The 23,167-nt window shown below is 59.3% G+C and overlaps 1 protein-coding gene and 1 non-coding gene across 3 annotated transcripts in view; one reads left to right on the forward strand and one right to left on the reverse strand.

Annotated features, from left to right (window-relative positions):
• GRIN2B (glutamate ionotropic receptor NMDA type subunit 2B) overlaps positions 1–22,623 on the forward strand; it is a 107,317-nt gene extending 84,694 nt beyond the window's left edge. The window contains exons 4-13 of one of the 2 annotated variants that reach the window (XM_029054503.2): positions 3,346–3,460; positions 10,840–11,048; positions 11,593–11,764; positions 12,976–13,129; positions 14,187–14,312; positions 15,379–15,608; positions 19,039–19,199; positions 19,612–19,799; positions 19,952–20,190; positions 20,690–22,600. In XM_029054503.2, coding sequence (XP_028910336.1) covers positions 3,346–3,460; positions 10,840–11,048; positions 11,593–11,764; positions 12,976–13,129; positions 14,187–14,312; positions 15,379–15,608; positions 19,039–19,199; positions 19,612–19,799; positions 19,952–20,190; positions 20,690–22,600 — 3,505 coding nt within the window. Of the gene's footprint in view, positions 1–3,345; positions 3,461–10,839; positions 11,049–11,592; positions 11,765–12,975; positions 13,130–14,186; positions 14,313–15,378; positions 15,609–19,038; positions 19,200–19,611; positions 19,800–19,951; positions 20,191–20,689 lie in introns of both variants that reach the window. The other variant, XM_039910695.1, reaches the window with a different exon arrangement.
• On the reverse strand, positions 2,358–2,495 carry LOC114807854. The gene has a single exon (XR_003755893.1). It is a non-coding gene; the product is annotated as a small nucleolar RNA SNORA7 (small nucleolar RNA).
• Positions 22,624–23,167: the final 544 nt, after the last annotated feature.

The following is a 23,167-nucleotide window of genomic DNA, read 5'->3' on the forward strand; positions in this document are numbered from 1 at the left end:
TCTGGGCTGTAAGCTCCGTGCAAGAAGGGAGCATGTCTCCCTCCCCCTTCGCAGACCATCACTCTCCCCATCTTCAAGGCCTTTCTGAAATCACGTCTCCTTCCATGGTTAAATTCTCATCTCCCCATCCCACCTCTTACTCCCGCTCCTCCCCACCCCCAACACCCCGCCAGTAGCACTTCTGTCCATGTCTCAAAACTCTACCACTTTCCTGGACTTGCAATTCATTTTGAACATCCATCTCCCCCTCCAGAGACACTCAGATTTGATCCAAGTCTGGGTGCCCTGTGGGTGCCGGACCCTGTCGATCGCTCTTAAGGTAGGCCAATCGATTTTCCCCCACTCCCCGCACTCCATCAGATAGCGTGGCACCTAGGTGGCAGAACCCAACCATCGCGTTCGGCTCTGACTTACCGATGGAGATCCTGGTCTGCGGATGAGGTTTTCCGGACGTGGGCCAGACCCGAACCGTGCCCTTCTCCGGCCCTGCTCGAGGCCAGGCCAGTTCTGAGAAGAGCGATCGACGAATCGGAGCCCTAGGCCAGTCGGGCCCCTTTGGGGACGACGACCACGTCCTGACGTCCTCTTCCCACATCTCCAAATCCGGCACACAGAGCGGGCCAGATAGGACCAGAACTAGTTAACGGACCAGTTTTATTCCATTGTAGGGGACTGGTCCAATCTCCCCGCAACCACAGCATCACTGATTGTTCATGGTCATCTGGGTCATCGTGGGGTGATCTCGGCCCATGGATCCATTTCTCTAAAGAAGCTGAAAACTCGGATGGGTGTACGGTGTTGTTTTATGACAATGATAATAATTATAAATTACTGTACTCACTGAGCGCTGAGTATGGGCCAAGCACTGTACTGAGGGCTGGGTAATCAAGGTGGAGCCAGTCCTTGCCCTAAATGGGGCTCACAGTCCTCCACCCGACGTGATTCTCCAAAGTCAGTCTGAAGTCTTACGATGTTGGAACGAACCTTGGTTTAGAGGTACGTGAAATGTGCTTATCTGTGAGAAGATACGGCCTTCTTAAAGGGAAATGGTAGAAGAAGTCAAAAGATTTCTTTGACATGGGCAGTCTGATGCAGAATTCCAGGCCACATCCCTCACTCAGGGAATCGGAAATATGCCAACAAATCTTCCATCATGATACGGGCATTTAACGGGTGAAAAATTGCAGCGAAACCGCAGCTGGGGTTTTGTCGTGTTTGAAGTGCTCTAGAAAAAAAAAAAGATCAGTTGCTGACTAAATCTTTTCCTCAGCCAGAATCCTACAACAAGGCATTGGCGGAATAATGATAATAATAATTGCAGTATTCGTTAAGCGCCACGGAGTGACGAGCCCCATTCTGAGGGCTGGGGGAGATGTGAGACCATCAAGTTGGACTCGATCCCCATCCCATGTGGGGCTCACGGTCTATCGGGGAGGGAGGACGGGTATTGGATCCCCATCATATAAACGAGCTTTAGACTGTAAGCTCCTTGTGGACGGGAACATGTCTGCCCGCTCTGTTACAGCATATTCTCCCAAGCGCTTAGCACAGTGCTCTGCACACAGTAAGTGCTCAATAAATACAATCGATGGACCGAATCCAAGGCCCAGAGAAGTCAAGTGACCTGGCCGAGGTCATGGGGCAGGCAAGAGGAGGAGCCGGGTTTAGAACCCGGCTCCCCCGGCTCTCAGCCCCGTGCTCTTTCCACTAGGCCACACAACCTCCATGATCTTGGACCGAGAGCCCGAGGTACCTGTCTGGACTTGTGTGTTGCTGGTTCCCGCTAGAATTCATGGTCGTGGGGACCGGACTAAACTCCCGGGAGATCAGCTCCCTGCTCCGACGGTGCCCCCCACATCTGCCGAACTTTACATTCCAAGCGCTTAGTACAGTGCTCTGCACATAGTAAGCGCTCAGTAAATACGATTGAATGAACGATTGAAAGTGGTCTATTGTGTACAGAGCCCTTGACCAAGCGGTTGGGAGAAGAAAAGAGAGGTAGCTTCTCTGCAATCTAGGGATAGTCATCCTCTCCAGTGCCCCTCCCCGCCAAGGCCCAGGCAGAGTGTCAGTCAGTGACATTTATTAAGTACTTACTGTGTGCAGAGCACTGAACTAAACACTTCTTGTCTTGTCTTATGCCTTCAAGTCATCTCCGAACCACAGTGATTCCATAGACACATCTCTCCCAGAACGCCCCACCTCCATCTGCAATTGTTCTGGTAGTCTTTCTGTAGAGTTTTCTTGGTAAAAATCTGGAAGTGGTTTGCCACTGACGCTTTCTGCGCTGTAAACCTGAGTCTTCACCCTTGATTCTCTCTCAAGCTGCTGCTGCTGCCCCGCACAGGTGTGTTTTGGCTTGTAGCAGACGGCCTTCCACTCGCTAGCCACTGGCCAAGCTAGGAATGGAATGGGTAGGCCTCTGCTTGACTCTCCCTCCCATGGCCATGACTGGTAGAGTACTGGAAACTCTCCAGATGCGACCCTGAGAGGGGGCAACTAAATTCTAGAAATCCCCTCCACACTGAGAGCTCTCTCGCTCATCCATCCCTGCCTAATCCACCAGCTCGGATCAGCGGGGTTGTGGGGGGCGTTTTTCTCACTCATGACGCTCCCCCCGCAAGTCCTGGGGCTCCCTCCTGTCTCAGCCAGACAGTGGTGGGTGGGAGAGGCCCACTGGATCCCCGGCCACCGCGCGGGAAGTCCGTCTTCCGCTGAATGATTTGGCTTCAGCTAATTTCCTCCGGCTGGAGGAACCGGTCATCTGCCGTCAAAAACGGACTCTGACAGAGGAGGAGCAGATGTGGGGAGACCCGGCTCTCTTCCCCCAGGCCGCCTACCGGTTGAGCTACCTGTTGATCAGTGGCACTTCTTAAATAGCTACAAAGTGCTCGTCTCCGTACCGAGCGCTTGGGATGGGGGTGGGGGGAATACCGCAGTACACATGCTCCCTGCTCTCGGGGGGCTTACGGTTCAGTGCGGGAGACACAGTTAATAATATTAATAACTGTGATATTTGTTAAGCACTTACTCTGTGCCAAGCACCAGGTGCAAGATAAGCAGGTCCCATGTGGGGCTCAGAGTCCTAGGGTGGGCAAGAAAGAATGAGAGAAGGAGAGAAGAAGAAGAAGGGAGGGAGGAGACAAGAAAGAATGAGAGAAGGAGGGAAGAAGGAGAGAAGGAGAGATAGATACTGGACCGCACTGGACTGAACACTTGGGAGAGTGCAGTGTAACTGAGTCTTCAGACACGTTCCCTGCCTGCAATGGACTCACGGTCTCCTTCTGCCTTGGCCTCCCTGTATGTTTTTAATCTTTTCTTTCTCTCTTCCTTTTTTGTTCCCAGGTATCTGATCAACGTCACCTTTGAAGGGAGGAATCTGTCCTTCAGCGAAGACGGCTATCAGATGCACCCGAAACTGGTGATAATCCTCTTGAGCAAGGAGAGGAAGTGGGAGAGGGTAGGAAACCAGTTTGATTATTCTCAGACCAAGCGAGGGGCCGAGGGCGGCCATGGAGGCCCAGGGCGGTGTGGGGAAAGGAAGGATGGAGCAAAGGCTTCTGGAAGGAGCCACCAGACTTTCCTCTGAAACTGGCGCCGGAATCAGGGGGTGCGGCTCTGCCCGGTCACATGGATCGGGTCGCTTCCAAAGAGTGACGGTCCTTTCTCTCTGGGTACGGGAAATAGCCAAAGGCAAGTGGTTCTCAGGGCGGGGGAGTCTCCAGGAGGAGGTTCCTCCACCCAAGATGGCCCAAGGCCGCCGACAGCTCGGAGGCGGAATGTAAAAATGATGATAATTGGTGTCTGTTAAGCGCTCACACTGTACAAAGCACAGTTCTAAAAGCCGGGGGTAGACACGAGATAATTGGGTCCCACTCGGGGCTCACGGCCCAAGTAGGAGGGAGAACGGGACGGCTCCGTGACTCGTCTGTGACTTATCGGTGACTCTTCCGTGACCCATCGGCAAACTGTCTGTGGCTTATGGGGGACCCAGGTGACCTGTCCATGTTTTGCGTGTGGCCCCTCTTTGAACCACATGTGACCTGTCCCTGGTCTGACTGTGGCCTTTCCAGGGAATGTCTGTAGCCTGGGGGTGACCCATTCGTGGAGTACCCAAAGTGGGGATGGAAATAGAACCCCCAACCTGATCACTTTTGCTTGCCTCTTGGCCAGAAACTATTGAAGTTCCTTTTGTTTTCTTGGAGATAGTCTCCCCCTGCACCTCTTCTCCCACCCACTCCCCTCTTCCTGTAATCCACATTCGAATCCCGGCTCTGCCACTTGTCGGCTGTGTGACTTTGGGCAAGTCACTTCACTTCTCTGTGCCTCAATTCCCTCATCTGTAAAATAGGGATTAACTGTGAGCCTCACGGGGACAACCTGATTACCCTGTATCTACCCCAGCGCTTAGAACAGTGCTCGGCACATACTAAGAGCTTAACAAATACCAACATCATCATTATTATTATTATTATTTAATGGTATTGGTTAAGCGCTTATTATGTGCCAAGCACTGTACCAAGTTTTGGGGTAGATACAAGCTAATCAGGTTTTTCACAGTCCCTGTTCTAGGTGGGACTCACTGTCTCAATCCCCATTTTACAGATGAGGTAACTGAGGCACAGAGTAGGGAAGTGACTCTCCCAAGGTCACCTGGGGCATGGCGGGCAGCTCTGGGGGAGCCGACAGATGCCCTGGAAGTCAAGGGATCCCAGATGGGCTGGAAAAGTCACCGCCGGCTCCGCTCCTGGGTCCCTGATGGTGGAGGTACCCCAGGGAGGAGGCGTGTCCACTCCTGGGGGGATGGGAGTCCTAAACGCCAGTCTTCCCAAAGCCCACCCCCGGCCCCTCCCCGCCCCTGTGCTCACGGTGAGATGGTGGTCCTTCCCTCAGTGGCTGGAGACTCCGAAGGGCAGGTGGAGAGAGCAAGGCGAGGGGGCGGGACGGAGACCAGAGAAACTCAGAGAGATCTTCAGCTTCTCCAGAGATCTCTCTCCCTCTTCCTGGGGTCAGTCAATCAATCAGCCGTGTTTGTTGAGCGCTTACTGTCTGCGGAGCACCGTACTACGCGCTTGGGAGAGTACACTATGACAGAGTCAGTAGACGAGTTCCCTGACCACGAGGAGTTTATGGTCTAGAGGAGGAGACAGACAGTAATATAGATAAATGAGTTACAGATATGGACACAAGTGCTTCGGGGTCGAGGGCGGGGGGAGTAAAGGATGCAAATCCAAGTGCAAGGGAGATGCAGAAAGGAGTAGGAGAAGGGGAATTGAGGATTTAGTTGGGAAAGGGCCCTCGGAGGAGATGTGCCTTTAATAAAGCTTTGAAGGCAGGGAGAGTGATCCGGAGAGCGCTCCTCTTTCGGATGTGAAGAAGGAGGGCATTCCAGGCCAGAGGCAGGATGTGGGCGAGGGGTCGGCGGGGAGATAGATAGATCGAGGTACAGTGAGTAGGTTGGTGAGAGAGGAGCGCGGTGTGCGGGCCGGGTTGTAGTAAGAAATCGGAGAGGTTGAGGTAGGAGGGGATACGGTGATTGAGTGCCTCGAAGCCTATGGTGAGGAGTTTCTGTTTGACGCGGAGGTGGACGGGCGACTGCCGGTGGCTCTTGAGTGGGGAAAAAAACAGAGCGAGCGGTTTTTGAAGAAGCAGCGTGACCTAGTGGAGAGAGCACAGGCCTGGGAGTTGGGAGGACCCGGGTTCTCATCCCAGGTCCACAAACCTGTCTGCTGTGTGACGTTGGGGGAGTCGCTTCACTTCTCTGGGCCTCGGTTACCTCATCCGTAAAATGGGGATTGAGACCGTGAGCGGGACGGGGACTGCGTCCAACTTGATTAGGTTTTTATCTTCAACAGTGCTTGGTATGGAGCCTGGCTCATGGTAAGTGCTTAACAAAACTGAAAAAAAAAGGAAAAATGGGCAGAACGGGGATTAGAACCCAGGTCCTCTGACTCCCAGGCCCACGCTTTATCCACTAAGGATAATAATAACTGTGATATTTGTCAAACGCTTACTACGTGTCAGGCACTGAACTAAGTGATAAGTGAGTCGGGTTGGACTCAGTCCCTGTCCCATATAGGGTTCACGGTCTTAATCCCCATTTTACAGACGAGGGAACTGAGGCCCAGAGAAGTGAAGTGACTCGCCCCAGGCCAACCAGCAGACAAGCGGCAGAGCCGGGATTAGAACCCAGGTCCTTCTGACTCCCAGGCCCTTGCCCTATCCACTGGGCCATCCTGCACCCCTTGTCCACATCCCTCTGTTACTCGCTTCCTTGAGGTGACTGTGATGACGGGATTATCTGTGCTTCTCTGGTTTCTTTGTGGCCCTGAATGACCCAATCCCCACCTCCTCTTGTGTTTTAAGCATCGCTGCCCTAGGAGCCCTGCAGTTGACGGCCCCACCCCTGCTATCCCTCTGTCCTCCTGCTTCTTCCAATATTCCCCCCACCCGACACCCCGTCTGTGTGGCTTGAGGAGCCCCTTCTTGATTTACATCGGTCGCCACGCCCCCCCCGGGGCCCCTCCCCAATCAAACCTCCATGTCGGCCACCTTACCGATAAGGTGATCACCCTGAAGCGCTCCTCATGGGCTGTCCGCTGTACTGAGCGACGAGGTCCACGAGAGGTGACCGGATCCAACTCAGGCCCCGTTCTGCACGGGACCCGCCGAAGGACATGGGGCGATCAGCCGGAGCGGAGTCCAACGTGGAGAAGCAGTTTGGTCTAGGGGAAATAGCCCGGGCCTGGCAGACAGAAGGACCTGGGTTCTAATCCCGTCTCTGCCGCTTGTGTGCTGGGTGACCTTGGGTCAGTCACTTCACTTCTCTGAGCCTCAGTTACCTCCTCTGTAAAATGGGGATTGAGACTGTGAACCCCACGTGGGACGGGGACTGTGTCAAACCTGATTTGCTTGTATCCGACCCAACGCTTAATATAGTGCCCGGTGCGTAGAAAGTGCTTAACAGATACCACAATTATTATTATTACTATTGTTGTTATTATTATCATTATCCATCTCACCTCCCCACCTGGTCCCCCTCTGGGCCTTCTGGGAGCTGCGACGGCCTCGGACCCTCTCGCGTCACCGCCGGTCACCCTGAGAAACAACCGTTACCTCCACTGCCCACTCCCGTCGGTGGGAAGCTGGAAGGAAGTAGGTTCCCCTGGGAATGCCCTCGGTCCGTTCCGACGGGTCCCGCGTTGCAGCTGTTCTGACGGAAAAGGATGCTAAAAGCCGTTCTCGGCCCAGTTGAGGGACGGGCACCCGTTTCGGGTTCTGTTCTCAAGAGGGGCTCCACTACCTATCGTCTCAATAACGTTGCGCGTGAATCCCACCTCGATCGGGGGCATCACTTAGAGTTCAGAGGAGTTTCACTAAAGTGATTTCAGGGGCGCTTCCGTCGGCATCTAGGATATTAGCTTTGTCCGCCTCGTCCCTGCGGGTTCTCTCCCGCTCCCTCCCGGTTCGCTCCTCCCTCACCCCCTCCATCCGCAGCTGCCCGCCTCGCTCTCTGGCTCCGGTTCGCCTTCCTTCCCCCAACCTCTCTTCTCCTGGGCTCCCTCAGTAGCTCAGCCCAGAACGGCTTGATCCCAGGTGAGAAGTTATGGGAAATCATCTCCCAGGAACGCCTGGGCCTCGTCCCTCACCAAGATGACAAGAGCACTGGGTAAATGACAGAGGACAGCTCAGATGACGGTGGGACGGCACATTTCCCGGGCAACGTAGAGAGGCGGGGCCGGCCACGGTCGGGAGACGGGAGTCTCGGGCCGTCCGACGGGTGCGGGTGGCGCCCGTGTGGGCAACACGAAGGTTTCGGGGTCCGCTGTCCACCCCATCCCGGCCATCCTCCTTTCTCAGACCCTCGGGAGGGTCTCCATCTAGAGCAGGAAAGAAGAGAGAGGGAAGGCTTCAGCGGGAATCCCCCCTTCCCACCCCAGGGCCGAGACCCGGGAGGATCCAACCCCGTCGACCGCCCACGAGGCTGGTGTTTCGCCACGTGCCATCTCCTATTCTCCACCTTAAAGACAGAGACCACGAGATGGGGAACAGGCGTACTGACGTGAGTGGGAAAACGTCGGTCAGATCCCCTGGGCTCTGGATTTCTGGATTAGTTTACCCTACTAGACGACCAGGTGGCTTCCGGGCTCCCGGCCAAATGTGCATCTGTGGGAGGGAAGTGGCCTACCTCCGTCCCGAGGAGGGAACATTTTCAGAATTTTAAATCCAGGACGGCCCGGGGTTCAACCGTCGTAACATCTAAGGGACCCTCACCTGCAGATTTTCAATTGATCCTTCTATTGGATCTGTTGTCTCGTGACTCTTCCCACGTGTCATGCCGGTCGGTGACGTTGTGAGATATTAACGACCTCAGTAGAGAAGGAATTCACAAGGGAATAAGATATTCATCTGTCTCAGCGCGGCAGATTTTGAATTTTGGAGGCAGAGGCTCAGTTTGCCCTCGGATATCTTCCTGCCGAAAGGCTGTATACAGTTGCCTAAGGAAACGGCATCTTCTGATCCCGTCCCTGGCTGGCCGCCGGATCCCAGGCAAACGTCCGGACTCTTCTCTGTGCCTCAGTTTCCCCATCACAGCGAAAGGAGCAGCGTATCCTAGTGGATAGAACACGGGCTCAGGAGTCAGAAGGACCTCAGTTCTAGTCCTGGCTCTGCCACTCATCTGCTGGGTGACCTCGGGCGAGTCACTTCACTTCTCTGAGCCTCAGTTCCCTTATCTCTAAAATGGGGATTAAGACCGTGAGCTCTATGTTGCACATGGACTGTGTCCAACCTGATAAGCTTGTATCTATCCCAGTGCTTACTACAGTGCCTGGCACATAGTAAGCGCTTAACAAAAACCTCTGAAAAAAAAAGGAGCCCTCTAGGTCGTGTGTGACAACTCCACTGTACATCGTAGACATTCAATAAATACCACCGGTGGATCGGAGTGACCAGAAGGAGTACCAAGAGAGGACGGTATCGGTGAAGCTGAGGTTTTATAATGTTCCAGGAGAAGCGGCTGTCGGGAGCGGTGGGGGGAATGAGGATGGAGTAGAGGCCGTTGGATCTGGCAAGAAGGAGATCATCGGTGACCTTAGAGCCGATTCCGTGGAGTGGAGACGGTGGAAACCCAAACCCAAACGATGCAAGGAGGGCTTCCCGTACCCCCAACCTGTGCCCCCCAATCCCAGCAAGGCGGGGCGGGCGGGGGAGAGAGAGAAAGGGAGCTCATGTGAGCATATGCGTGCGTGTGCACAGGCCTCGCGGGACGTGGGGACGGAGGAAGGGAGGAGGGCAGGGCCGGGCAGGGCTCTCGGGCCGAGACTCATCTGGAAATCAGTCAAGGTTGAGGATGGAGCCGCAGTCCCGGTGGGTAGCCCCGGGCGGGATATCTTTGATGTAATCGGCTTTGATCAGGGAGTTTGAGGAGGACGGACGTGTGGAGAGAGAGAAAGAGAGAGGGAGAGAGAGGGTGGGGAAGAGAAGGGAAGAGGCAGGGAGAAAGAGAGACAGAGAAGGAAATAGCTTCGAATAAGGGCAGTCCACCCTCTCTCTCTCTCTCTCTCTCTCTCTCTCGCTCTAAGATGAGGTGTCACTCGCACGCCCGGATACGCGGCGGACACTCCATCCCACACTGTCACGGTTGGCCGGAGGTGACGGTCATCCGCGGTGCCAGTCACCTTTTTGGTATCCGCTTGCCGGATGTGTCTTTCCTTCCTCCCACCTTGCCCTCGCCCAGCATATTTCTGATCTCCCCAGGGCCCCATGCAGCGCTTTCCCACAGCTTTGTCTCTCTACCTGGGACTTCGCTTCTCAGCGTGGCTCCGTGGAAAGAGCCCGGGCTTGGGAGTCAGAGGCCATGGGTTCTAATTCTGGCTCTGCCACCTGTCAGCTGGATGACTGTGGACAAGTCACTTCACTTCTCGGTGTCTCAGTTACCTCATCTGTAAAATGGGGATTAACTGTGAGCCTCACGTGGGACAACCTGATTACCCTGTATCTACCCCAGCGCTGAAAACAGTGCTCTGCACATAGTAAGCTCTTAAATACCAACATTATTATTATTCTCTAGCTTGAGAACCACCTCCCCCAGCCCTTGCACCACTCACCTTCTGCTCGCAGCTCCCAGGGAGGCAGGTTGGCCTTGTAGAAGGAGCTTGGGAGCCAAGGGACTCGGGTTCAAATCCTAGCTGGCCGTGTGATCTTGGGTGGGTCATTTGTCCCCATTTTCCCCAGAGGGAAACTGGGGTCCAAAGAGTTGAAGATTCCTGTCCTCCACTCTTCATTAGATCGATCCCCGTCCCGCACGGCGCTCACGGGCCGATGACCTGGAATTTGGGGGCGTGGTCTGAGCTGATGCTGGTCAGGCCCAATCGCCTCTGGACGGAGACCATCCTCCAGAAAGAGAGTTGTGAGCCTGCGGCTGTCGGTCCAGGACTCGGCTGGGCACCCCCGCCTCTCTGGCTGCCATCCCGTCTGCCTGCCGCCCGGGGTTTGATGCGGTGTAAGAGTAGCGATGGGCTGCTCTGAGCCCCGGACCCTGGTTCTAGGGGGCACCCAGTGGTCCACCCAAGCTCCGCAAAAAGACTGGGTGGAACAAAAGGTGCCATCCAAGAGTAGAGTAACTCCAGGCCCCCTCCCCCTGCCCCAGTTAGCAGCAGAGTCTGTGCTTCGACCTCCGGGTCAGGGATCGGTGCATCTTCTTGCACTGTTCCCCAGAGGTCATCTGGATTTCAAGGCAGCTGGAAAGATTGCCAGGTAAAGAGTGAAAGAAAGATGGGGAAGGGTGGGCGTTAAGCCCATGGGGGTCTCTGAATCTCAGGCCCGTCTCTCCTGCAGGTGGGCAAGTGGAAGGACAAGTCCCTGCAGATGAAATATTACGTGTGGCCGCGCTTCGAGCTGTGCCCCGACACGGAGGAGCGGGAGGACGATCACCTGAGCATCGTGACCCTGGAGGAGGCCCCGTTTGTCATCGTGGAGAGCGTCGACCCACTGAGCGGAACCTGCATGAGGAACACCGTGCCCTGCCAGAAGCGCATCATCACCGAGTAGGTGCTCCTGGAGCCGGCTAAGGGGCTGGTGGGAGGAAGGACGGAAGGATGGGGCATGGGGTCCCTCCCGGTTAGCCGTGCCTGGGACTTCACCAGACCAGAAGGGGTAGGTCTGAGAGGAAGCGGTGAGGCCCATTGAGTCGGATGCCACCCGGAAGGCACGTCAGCCGGTGGGTCGAGCCGACCAGTTCTAGAGAGTCATAATGGCTGTCTCCCGGGTTGATGAAGCCAGGAGGCCGGGTGGCCTGGGCCTGTGTTTCCAGAGCCCCTCATGGGGCCGGTAGAGCGGTGGCCTGGTTTTCCAGGGCTGAGACCCTCCGAGACTCAAGACCCTCCACATTGGGTCGGGAGGAGTTGGGGGCTTCCAGGATGACAGTGCCTATCCTGGGAGCTCCTGGTCATCCGGGCAACTGTGGGATTGAGTCTTGAGAGCACTCGAGGTGGGAGTGTGTGTATGCGTGTGTGTGTGTGTGTGTGAGAGAGAGAGAGAGATAAGGTACTCTCACCTTCTGATTGAGGCCGGGGTCCTTCTCGCCCTCAGGAACAAAACGGATGAGGAGCCCGACTACATCAAGAAGTGCTGCAAGGGCTTCTGCATCGACATCCTCAAGAAGATCTCCAAGTCAGTCAAGTTCACCTACGACCTCTACCTGGTGACCAACGGGAAGCACGGGAAGAAGATCAACGGGACGTGGAATGGGATGATCGGCGAGGTGAGCGCTGGGGCCGGAGCGGGAGGGAGGAGTGGCTTGGGAGTGAGGCGTGGAGGGGGATGTCAGGCTGCTCAACCCGGGACTGCCGGAATCATGGGGGAGCAAAGACGGATTGCCCGTCCCAAGGCCATTGGAGAGGGTGCCCCCCGATTCCCCCCCTCCACCCAATCCCGTCCTTACCATTCCATTTCATGGGGAGGAATCCGGGAGGGCCGGTGACATGTCGTCCTCGGCGAACCAGACTTTGAAGGTATCAAACCCAGCGCCTGTCCCATGTGGGGCTCACGGGCTGAGGCTGGGGAGAGGACAGATGTCATGTCCCCATGTTACAGGTGAGGAAACTGAGGCCTAGAGAGCATGGAGGGCCCCTCCAGATGGTCCCACAGCAAGCCGGACCCCGGGGCTCCCTTCTCCTCCTAAACCGGGCCTTGCTTTCTCTTGCCTTTCGACTCTTTGTCGGGGGGAGCTCCTCCAGGCAGAAAGAGCCCGGGCCTGGGAGTCAGAGGACCTGGATTCTTATCCTGGCTCGGCTACTCGCCTCCTGGGTGGCCCAGTTCTCTGGCCCTCAGTTTCTTCATCTGCAAAATGGGGATACAAGACCTGCTCTCCCACCCACTTAGACTGTGAGCCCCAGGTGGGAAGTGATGACCTTGTATCTATCCCAGCGCTTAGTACAGTGCTCAGCACACATCATAAGAGTGGTATTTGTTATTATGAAGCATGTACTATGTTGTGCATAGAGCACCGTACTGACCGTTTGGGAGAGGGTGATAGCATGAGGTAAAGAATGACCCTTTGCTCCCCAGGGGCCGAGGGTTGCGTCCCCTATTTCGCTCCCCGCTGGTCTTTCCTCTTCCATAAGATAAATGCAGAATCGGACTTGACCAACTCTCTTCTCACTCTCCCCAGCCAGGGGATGGAGAAAGTGTGCAAGCCGGGGGAAGGCCCGTCCTCTGTCCGGGGCCAGAAACGGGGCGTGCGGGGAGAAACATAGGGAACCTTTTTCCCTGTGAAGGGGCTCGGGATGAGATGGTAGCCGGTTGGCCGGGGATGGGGAGAGTTGGGGGGCATGGGCAGGCCCGAGTACGGGGTGGGTCCCCGTGGCCGCCAGACCGCCCCAGGCTCACACAGCACGGCGGCCAGTCCCCGTTCGGTTCCGGGGGGACCGACTGGAATTCCCTCCGGGTCTCCCTTCTCCTCCCTCGACCCAGGTGGTCATGAAACGTGCCTACATGGCGGTGGGATCCCTGACCATCAACGAGGAGCGGTCTGAGGTGGTGGACTTCTCCGTGCCCTTCATCGAGACCGGCATCAGCGTCATGGTGTCCCGCAGCAACGGGACCGTCTCTCCATCCGCCTTCTTAGGTAACCGGTGGCCGGGGGCCCTGGATGGAGGGGTAGGGTGGGACAGCCGAGGGGGAGGAGGGTGTCTACCCTTGAAATCACAGCCCTCAGAAGAGCCCACCCTCCTTGGCACTCTCCCGTGCTGTCCCCGGGGCTCGCCCTGAGGCTTCCGTCCTAGGCCGGGGTGGGCGCCATCGTCTGGGCTCACCTGGGACCCGATACCAATCTCATTATTATTATTATTATTATGGTATTTGTTGAGCGCTTACTCTGTGCCAAGCACCGTTCTGAGCGCTGGGGGAGATAGAAGTCGATCAGGTCGCACACAGTCGCTGATGTATGTGGGGCTCCCGGTTTAAGCATTTCAATGTCTGTCTCCCCCTGTAGACCGACAGCTGCCGGTGGACGTTAGAGTTGATACTCTCCCAAGCGCTTAGTAAGGTGCTCTGCACACAGTAAGCGCCCAGTGAACACCATCGATCGATGGATCGGGCGGACGTTCCCCGGGGCCGTGGCAGGGCCCGCGGCGGCCCCCCGGTCGGCCCTCCTCGGCACTCGGCTCTCCCGGGAATGGTCCAGGGTGGCTGGGAGGAAGGGCGAGGGAAGGCCGCGTCGCAACCTCACCTGAGCCTCACACGAGGGGCGGCCGGGTCCTCTGGCGTCACCTCGTTTGGCCTGGGTGGCTGGCACGCCGGGGGTATCCAGCCCAGGGGCGGAGGGGTGCCCCGGGGAAGGGGGGAGTTGAACTTGGAAAGGGAGAAGCGTCCCTCCTCACGGTTCCAGTCTGACTCCGGCGGTCAGGACGCGCTTCAGTCCCCTCGTCTGTTCAGCGGGAGAGTCCGACAGAGCGAATAGGCCTGAGGGCAGAACGATTGGCACTTCATCCCCTCCCGGCACCCGGCCCGGCTCCCAGTGCCGGGCAGTCCACCGGCTCCTCGGGGGTGGGGAATCGCGTCTACTCGCTCTGTCGGACTCCCCCTGGTCCGGCGGTCCTTACAGAGTCCGCGCTCAGCCGGGACTCCCGGAGCCGGGGCGACGGGCGGGCCCTCACCGGGGCCGGCGGTTCTCACCCCCGCAGAGCCGTTCAGCGCGGACGTGTGGGTCATGATGTTCGTGATGCTGCTGATCGTGTCCGCGGTGGCCGTCTTCGTCTTCGAGTACTTCAGCCCCGTGGGCTACAACCGCTGCCTGGCGGACGGAAGAGGTGAGGCTGCGGCTTGGGGCTCCCCGTCACCCCGTGCGCTCCTCCCCCTGCCCCCACTTGGGCCACACTGCCACCCATCCTGAGGCCACGACCCCTCCCGACGCTGGTCCCCATCCTGCCCTTCCCAGCCCGTGCCCACGTCCACCACAGGCCCCTCACCCATCATGTGCCGTCCTGGAGCAGGGGAGGCAGAGGCCTCTCCCCGTGTCCTTGACAAGATCTGTCCTTTACGAGCAGGGACCCCTGGGCCTCCACCCTCCTGGCACGTAGGCCTGTCGGGGATGCCCAAATCGAGGCATCGATGTGTGAGCTCGGCCCACGGGCACAGATCAATGGATACCAGCAGGCCAGGTGGTAGGAAACCTGGGTAGGTGCCAATGATGGAGACAAGAGATTCATTTTTTGCCAAAGCGCCATCACCTTGATGACGATCAGCATAAAGGAGAGCCGAGGTGGCCATATTCGACCGAGAGCTCACAGGGTGCTGCCTAGGCAGTCCTTGTCCCGCATCGGGCCCCCTGCACCTGTGTCCAACGAGATCGGAGAGGATCGGATGGGGTGGGAACAGGGGTGATTCGCCCCATTTTCGGAGGAAGAAACCGAGGCCCGGAGAAGCAGAGGTCACACGGGATCGCGACCTGAGTCTCCCGTTGCCCGGCCCCGCATCCCCTCTGCGGGGCTGTGCCCCTTCTCTCATCACCTAGTTGTTCTTATTCTTCTCCCGCTCCTCTTCTGAGGGCAGCCCCCAGCCCAGGTGGGGCAGAGGAGGGCCGGGGGGCACGCCATCCCCAAGGGGAAGCGGTACAACAATAGAGAAAAAGAGGAGGGTCACCTTTTAGTAAGCGAAGAAAGCCTGGGCCCTCTGCCCGACTTCCCTGCTGGACCCTAGGTTCCCCCATCTCACCTCCAGATGCTGGTGAGGGGGGCGGGGTGGGCCGAGCTTGCAGGATCCCATGGGGAATGACAGTGGCTCTCGCTCCTGAGGTTCTTGGGGGATGTGGATTGGGGTGGGCCGCTTCCCTTCTGGAGGGTTCTGATCGGTGCCCGTCTGTCATCCGCCCCCCAGAGCCCGGGGGACCCTCCTTCACCATCGGCAAGGCCATCTGGCTCCTGTGGGGGCTGGTGTTCAACAACTCCGTCCCGGTCCAGAACCCCAAGGGAACGACCAGCAAGATCATGGTGTCCGTGTGGGCCTTCTTCGCTGTCATCTTCCTGGCCAGCTACACTGCCAACCTGGCCGCCTTCATGATCCAGGAAGAGTACGTGGACCAGGTCTCCGGGCTGAGCGACAAAAAGGTGAGGGGGGACAGAGATCCGGGAGACGTGGGCCAGAATCCGGCCTCGAGCTCCGGGCCGCTCCTGTTTCTAACAGGAACGACTGGGCGGGAAGGAACAGGGGTCCAGTGAGAGGTGGGGGCACATCTACAGGACTGTGGGCTGGGTGTGAGGAGGAGAGGATGCTTTTTCATCAGATCTGAGGGGTGGACACCAGTTGACTGTGGTAATTTTTGAGCTCTCCCTTTGTGGAGCACTGGACCGAGTGCTCAGAAGAGCAGGACGCCACTGAGCTGGTAATAATAATAATACTAATGAAGGCATTTGATAAACACTCACTATATGCCAAGCACTGTTCTAATTGCTGAGAGAGATACAAATCATGCAGGTTGTCCCACGTGAGGCTCACGTCTTAATCCCCGTTTTACAGAAGAGGTAACTGAGACACAGAGAAGTTACATAGCTTGCCCAAGGTCTCACAGCAAGTGGCGGAGGCAGGATTAGAACCCACGTCCTCTGACTCCCAAGCCCGTGCTCTCTCCACTAAGCCACAGTCCTGCCCTGTGGGAGCTTACGGTCTCCAGGGTCGGGGAGGTGGTCGTTAAATCGGGGAGAGGGGAGATGGACGGCAGAGGTATATGTGCACGAAACCGACCCCCACGTGGACGGGCCGGGTCTCTCCAGCCCCCCCGGCCTTCTGACAGCATAGGGTCCCGAGAGCCCAGTGGGACCGCTGCTTCCCCTCCCCCAAGCCATATTCACCTCGCGGGTGTCTCCGAAGATAACGTCGGGGACCCCGGGAATCTGGCCAGTGGCCGCATATGAGATTGTCCCAGGGATGCCAAGATAATTCATTCAATAGTATTTATTGAGCGCTTACTATGTGCAGAGCACTGTACTAAGCGCTTGGGATGAACAAGTCGGCAACAGATAGAGACGGTCCCTGCCGTTTGACGGGCTTACAGTCTAATCGGGGGAGACGGACAGACGAGAACAATGGCACTAAACAGCGTCAAGGGGAAGAACATCTCGTAAAAACGATGGCAACTAAATAGAATCAAGGCGATGTACAATTCATTAACAAAATAAATAGGGTAACGAAAATATATACAGTTGAGCGGACGAGTACGGTGCTGTGGGGATGGGAAGGGAGAGGTGGAGGAGCAGAGGGAAAAGGGGAAAATGAGGCTTTAGCTGCGGAGAGGTAAAGGTGGGATGGCAGAGGGAGTAGAGGGGGAAGAGGAGCTCAGTCTGGGAACGCCTCTTGGAGGAGGTGATTTTTAAGTAAGGTTTTGAAGAGGGAAAGAGAATCAGTTTGGCGGAGGTGAGGAGGGAGGGCGTTCCGGGACCGCGGGAGGACGTGACCCGGGGGTCGACGGCGGGATGGGCGAGACCGAGGGACGGCGAGGAGGTGGGCGGCGGAGGAGCGGAGCGTGCGGGGTGGGCGGTAGAAAGAGAGAAGGGAGGAGAGGTAGGAAGGGGCAAGGTGATGGAGAGCCTCGAAGCCTAGAGTGAGGAGTTTTTGTTTGGAGCGGAGGTCGATAGGCAACCACTGGAGTTGTTTAAGAAGGGGAGTGACATGCCCAGATCGTTACTGCGGGAAGATGAGCCGGGCAGCGGAGTGAAGAATAGACCGGAGCGGGGCGAGAGAGGAGGAAGGGAGGTCAGAGAGAAGGCTGACACGGTAGTCTAGCCGGGATATAACGAGAGCCCGTAACAGTAAGGTAGCCGTTTGGGTGGAGAGGAAAGGGCGGATCTTGGCGATATTGTAGAGGTGAAACCGGCAGGTCTTGGTAACAAGATAATAATAATGTTGGTATTTGTTAAATGCTTACTATGTGCAGAGCACTGTTCTAAGCGCTGTGGTAGCTACCGGGTCATCAGGTTGTCCCACATGAGGCTCACGGTCTTAATCCCCACTTTCCAGATGAGGTAACTGTGAGACACAGAGAAGTTGAGTGACTTACCCACAGTCACACAGCTGACAAGTGGCAGAGCTGGGATTCGAACCCATGACCTCTGACTCCCAAGTCCAAGCTCTTTCCAGTGAGCCACGCTGCAAGATGCCATCTGAGGTCAGGGGGCTGGAAGAGGCAGGGGAGATTTGATCAGTTGGTGGTACTTACTGGGTGCACGGGCCAATATGGTACAACAGAGTCAGTAGACCCATCCCCTGTCCACAAGGAGCGCATTGTGATCTTGGTTAAATACTTACTATGTGCTAAGCCCTGGGGTAGATACAAGTTCATTCAGGTGGGACACAGAATCTAAGCCCCATATCAGGCACAGACTAAGTAGTTGGGGACAACTGCCATTTCATCCCCATTTCCCAGATGAGGAAACAGAAGCCCAAGGAAGGCAAGTGACTGGCTCAAGGTCACTTAGTGGGAGAGTGGAGGAACTGTGATTAAAAGCCGGGTCCTCTGATGTCCGGGGCCAGGGCTCTTTCACATCACCTGACTTCTCTGGGCCTCGGTTTCCTCATCTGGGAAAAGATGGGATGAAAGTCCACTTCAGGGCCAGGGAAGGGGGGGATCACATCCCTTCAACTTGGATCCCTATCGGCACCAGTGCCAGGCACGTGGGAACGTTCTCCGACTGGAACTGTGGCATCTGTCCTTCCGGTGCTTCGGAGAGGTCAGGGCGCCCGAAAAGCGTTTGGGTCCGGGGCCCGACGGGATCCGACGCCGTCCGGGATGGATCGGCCCGGCCCTGGCCCGGACCGCCCACCCCCCCGCCAACCCCTATCCCCCGGGCCCGCCTCAGGCCAACCGGCATCGATTCCCCTTCCGCGTCGCGGGTGACGGGATGAATATGGATGTGCGGCTTCGGGCGGGCTTTGAAGACCAAAGCCTGAGGATTCTGGGTCGCACTCGGATCACAGCCCGCCCCTTTCTGTCTCTACAAGGTCACCGCTCTCTTTCCCCCACTCTCTCTCTCGCTTCCCCAACTCTCTCTCCCTCTCCACGTCCCGATTTGACTTGCGCAGCCTGAGAGAGAGAAAGGGGGGAGGGAGAGAGAGGGAGAGAGAGAGAGAGAGGGAGAGAGAGAGAGAACGCTTTCTGAAGGAAACCTGTCCCTGGGGAGACGAGCCCGCCGCTCATGGCTGCATCCTGGTGAGTCTTTACCTGGAGATGGAACCAAGCCTCTTTGCTGCACGTGACCCTGGGCGGACCCCGGTTGGGACCGCCCAAAGCAGGGAGGTCCGGTAATCCCATGGAACTGTGGGCCTCCGAGAGAAGAGGTCTCCATCCGTTTCTGGGCTCCCGCCGTGGCCCGTGGCTAGAGCGGATGCTGTGGGCCGAGAGACCTCCTCATCGGCGGCCCGCTCCCCGGCATCCATTTCGAACCAGGTGGGGCACCGGTCCGGCGTGACCCAGCCCCACCCGGGGCGCCGGCCTTCCGTTCGCCGTGCCTGTCTCTGAGTCTCCGTCTCGTCTCTGTCCCTCAGTTCCAGAGACCCAATGACTTCTCGCCCCCCTTCCGCTTCGGCACCGTGCCCAACGGGAGCACCGAGAGAAACATCCGCAACAACTACGCGGAGATGCACGCCTACATGGGCAAGTTCAATCAGAGGGGCGTGGACGACGCGCTGCTCTCGCTCAAGACGGGGTGAGTGGTGCGGCCGGGAGTCCTCCGGGGCCGCCTGCCCGCCAACCCGGACGTTCGTATGCCCTCCTGCCCCCGGGGACACACACACGCCCACCCTTATGGAAAAATACGCCCTCCCCACCCCTGGGCCCACCTCGGTGCTCCCTCAAGCCCACAAACATTCCCCCAAGTCCTACGGAGATCCGTTCCATCATGGACGCCCCGCTTTTGGGTCCTCTCCCAGGTTTTCCTCTTGGCCCCCTTGGGTGGGGGGCCCAGGGAGGAGCTGGGTATGGCCTGAAGCCGGGGTCAGGAGTCGACAGGGAGATGGTGGAAGAGAAAAGAGAGGGTAAAAGCGGGCGCCCGGCCAGGAGGAAGTAAAGCCTGTGTCCTCAGTTTCGTTTGTCTGTTTCTCTGCTTTTCCCTCGGCCAGGAAGCTGGACGCCTTCATCTACGACGCGGCCGTGCTGAACTACATGGCGGGCCGGGACGAAGGCTGCAAGCTGGTCACCATCGGCAGCGGGAAGGTGTTCGCGTCCACCGGCTACGGGATCGCCATCCAGAAGGATTCCGGCTGGAAGCGCCAGGTGGACCTCGCCATCCTGCAGCTCTTCGGAGACGGTGAGAGCGAGGGACCCCGACCCGGGCGGGGATGACGGGTCATCCGACTCACGTGGCCGGGCCCCCTTCACTGGGCCGCACCACTTCCGGCCATCTCCGTGCCTCTCCCCTGCCCCCTCACCTGCCGTGGGCCTCTGCCTCTGTGTCTGCAGGAGAGATGGAAGAGCTGGAAGCCCTGTGGCTCACGGGCATCTGCCACAATGAGAAGAACGAGGTCATGAGCAGCCAGCTGGACATCGACAACATGGCCGGGGTCTTCTACATGTTGGGGGCCGCCATGGCCCTGAGCCTCATCACCTTCATCTGCGAGCACCTCTTCTACTGGCAATTCCGCCACTGCTTCATGGGCGTCTGCTCGGGCAAGCCGGGCATGCTCTTCTCCATCAGTCGAGTGAGTGGCCCTGCCGACCCCTCGCGGGTTGTTTTGGGATTTGGGGGGTCCCCGAGGTGGGCTTTGGGGGCCTAGGGAGAGGGAGGGAGGGGACCCCCATTTGAAGATTCTCCTCACCTGCCCATGTCGCCTCCAACTCCCAGGGAGGGAGGCCGAACCCAGAAGGGTTGAACCGTCCCCCCGAGATTCTCCCCTGCCGCCCCCAGACCCGGGCTCGCCGGATCCCCTTCCTCCATGCGCCACCTGCCCCCGACAGCGTCGGTTGTCAGGCGCCCCGACATTCATTCATTCAATAGTATTTATTGAGCGCTTACTATGTGGAGAGCGCTGTTACAAATCGGTAACAGATACAGTCCCTGTCCTTTGACGGGCTTACAGTCTAATCGGGGGAGACGGACAGACAAGAACAATGGCAATAAAGAGAGGGCAGGGGACGGCTTCCACGTGGGGAGAGAGCCCCCCGCCCGGTCCTGACCCGGCCCGGTCCCTCTCTCCGCAGGGCATCTACAGCTGCATCCACGGCGTGGCCATCGAGGACCGCCAGTCGGCCGGCAACTCGCCGTCGGCCACCATGAACAACACCCACTCCAACATCCTGCGGCTACTGCGCACGGCCAAGAACATGGCCAACCTGTCGGGCGTCAACGGGTCCCCGCAGAGCGCCCTGGATTTCCTGCGGCGCGACTCGTCCGTGTACGACATCTCGGAGCACCGCCGGAGCTTCGCCCACTCGGACTGCAAGTCGTACAACGCGCCGGCTTGCGAGGAGAACCTGTTCAGCGACTACATCAGCGAGGTGGAGCGGACCTTCGGCAACCTGCAGCTCAAGGACGGCAACGCCTACCAGGACCCCTTCCTACACCACCACCACCACCACCGGCCGCACAGCGTGGCCAGCTCGGGCTCGGCCGACGGGCCCTACGACTGCGACAACCCGCCGCCCTTCTCCGCCCCGGCCCGGGCCCCGGCCAAGAAGGCCCTGGACCCGGGCCCGCCGGCCGGCCGGCACAGCGGCCCTCTCGGGGACCCGTACGGCAAGTTCTCCTTCAAGAGCGACCGCTACGGGCCCCACGACGACCCGATCCGCTCGGACGTGTCCGACATCTCCACGCACACCGTCACCTACGGCAACATCGAGGGCAGCAACGCGGCCAAGCGGCGGAAGCAGCAGTACAAGGACAGCCTGAAGAAGCGGCCGGCCTCGGCCAAGTCGCGCCGGGAGCTGGACGAGATCGAGCTGGCCTACCGGCGCCGGCCGCCCCGCTCCCCGGACCGCCGGCGAGGCCCGCGGGACAAGGAGGGGCTCCGGGACTTCTACCTGGACCAGTTCCGGCCCAAGGAGAACTCGCCCCACTGGGAGCACGTGGACCTGACCGACCTCTACAAGGAGCGGGCCGACGACTTCGAGCGGGACCCCGGCGGCGGGGGCGGGGGCGGCGGCCCGGGGCCCTGCGCCAACCGGGCCCACCACAAGCTCGGCCCGGCGGACTTCGGGGCCGGCGAGCGCAAGCTCGGCCCGGCGGGCGGCGGGCCGGCCCCCTGGGAGAAGGCCCCGGCCGGCCCCGACTGGGGCGACCGGCCGGCCGCCGCGGCCACGACCGCCACCTCCTTCTGCCGCGGCTGCCCCCCGAAGCTGCACGGCTTCGCCCCGGCCGGGGCCGGCCAGAACCCCGGCCGCCAGCCGTGCATCCGCTGCGAGGCCTGCAAGAAGGCGGGCGACCTGTACGACATCAGCGAGGACAACTCCCTCCAGGAGGTGGACCCGCCGGGGGGCCCCGGGGTCCCGGCGCCGGCCCCCGCCGCCGGCCGCTACCCCCAGAGCCCCTCCGACCCCAAGGCGCAGAAGCGGAGCCGCAACAAGCTGCGCCGGCAGCACTCGTACGACACCTTCGTGGACCTGCAGCGGGAGGAGGCGGTCCCGGCCCCGCGCAGCGTCAGCCTCAAGGACAAGGGCCGCTTCCCGGACGGGAGCCCCTACGCCCACGTCTTCGAGGCGCCCGACGCCCCCTTCGCCGCCCGCCCCGCCCCGCCCACCCGCCGCTTCCGCGACAACCCCGGCCGGGGCGGTTACCCGCTCAGCAAGTCCCTCTACCCCGACCGGGTCACCCAGAACCCCTTCGTCCCCACCTTCGGGGACGACCAGTGCTTGCTCCACGGCAGCAAGTCCTACTTCTTCGGGCGGCCCACGGTGGGCGGGCCCCGGCTCGGGCCGGACCTCCGGGCCCTCGTCGCCGGCAAGGCGGCCGGGCCGGGCCCGCTCGGGCCGGGGCCCGGCCGCTTCCCCAAGGACGTCTGCGTGGGGAACCGTTCTGACCCCTGTGTGCCTAACAACAAGATCCCCAGGGCTTTCAACAGTTCCGGCAACGGGCACGTCTACGAGAAACTGTCTAGTATCGAGTCTGACGTCTGAGCGGCGGTGGGGGAAGAGCGAGGTAGGGGCGGGGGGAGGGGCGGGATGGCGGGGAGGCACGTGGAGAGGGGAGTCCGTCTCGCCAGGGGGACCCGGGGAGCGCCTCTGGGGACGGAGACCCGGCTCGTCGGGGCGGGGGTGGGCGGGGGAGGGAGGGAGCGGGGAGGGGGGAGGTCCGCAGAAGCCATAGGGGGTGTCCGGGGGCATAGGGTCCGGAGCAGGGGGGAGAGCCACGGCGGACGGGCCTTTCCGGAAAGGGCGGGAGCGGTACCCCCTTGCGGTACGCCCGCGGGAAAGCTCGGCCCTTCCCCTCGGGTGGCCTGCGCCGCCAGGGGCCCCGGTGGCCCCGCGGGGGGGTGGGGGGGGGGGGAGAGCGAGGGCCGGGCGGTGACCTCTGCTCCCGCCCCCGCTGGGTGCCGAGGTTGTGAGGGCGGGGAGGGGGCCCGGGAGGGGAACGTGGGGGAGGGGTGGGGTCGGGCACCCCGATCCCGTAAGTAGGGTGCCGTGCGGGGGACAGCAAGGAGCCGCCGTTCCATCCAAAGCCCCAGTCGCCGCCCCGGGAAGGCC

This window comes from Ornithorhynchus anatinus, chromosome X4 (assembly GCF_004115215.2).
Source record: "Ornithorhynchus anatinus isolate Pmale09 chromosome X4, mOrnAna1.pri.v4, whole genome shotgun sequence".
In the NCBI taxonomy this organism is placed as follows: Eukaryota; Metazoa; Chordata; class Mammalia; order Monotremata; family Ornithorhynchidae; genus Ornithorhynchus; species Ornithorhynchus anatinus.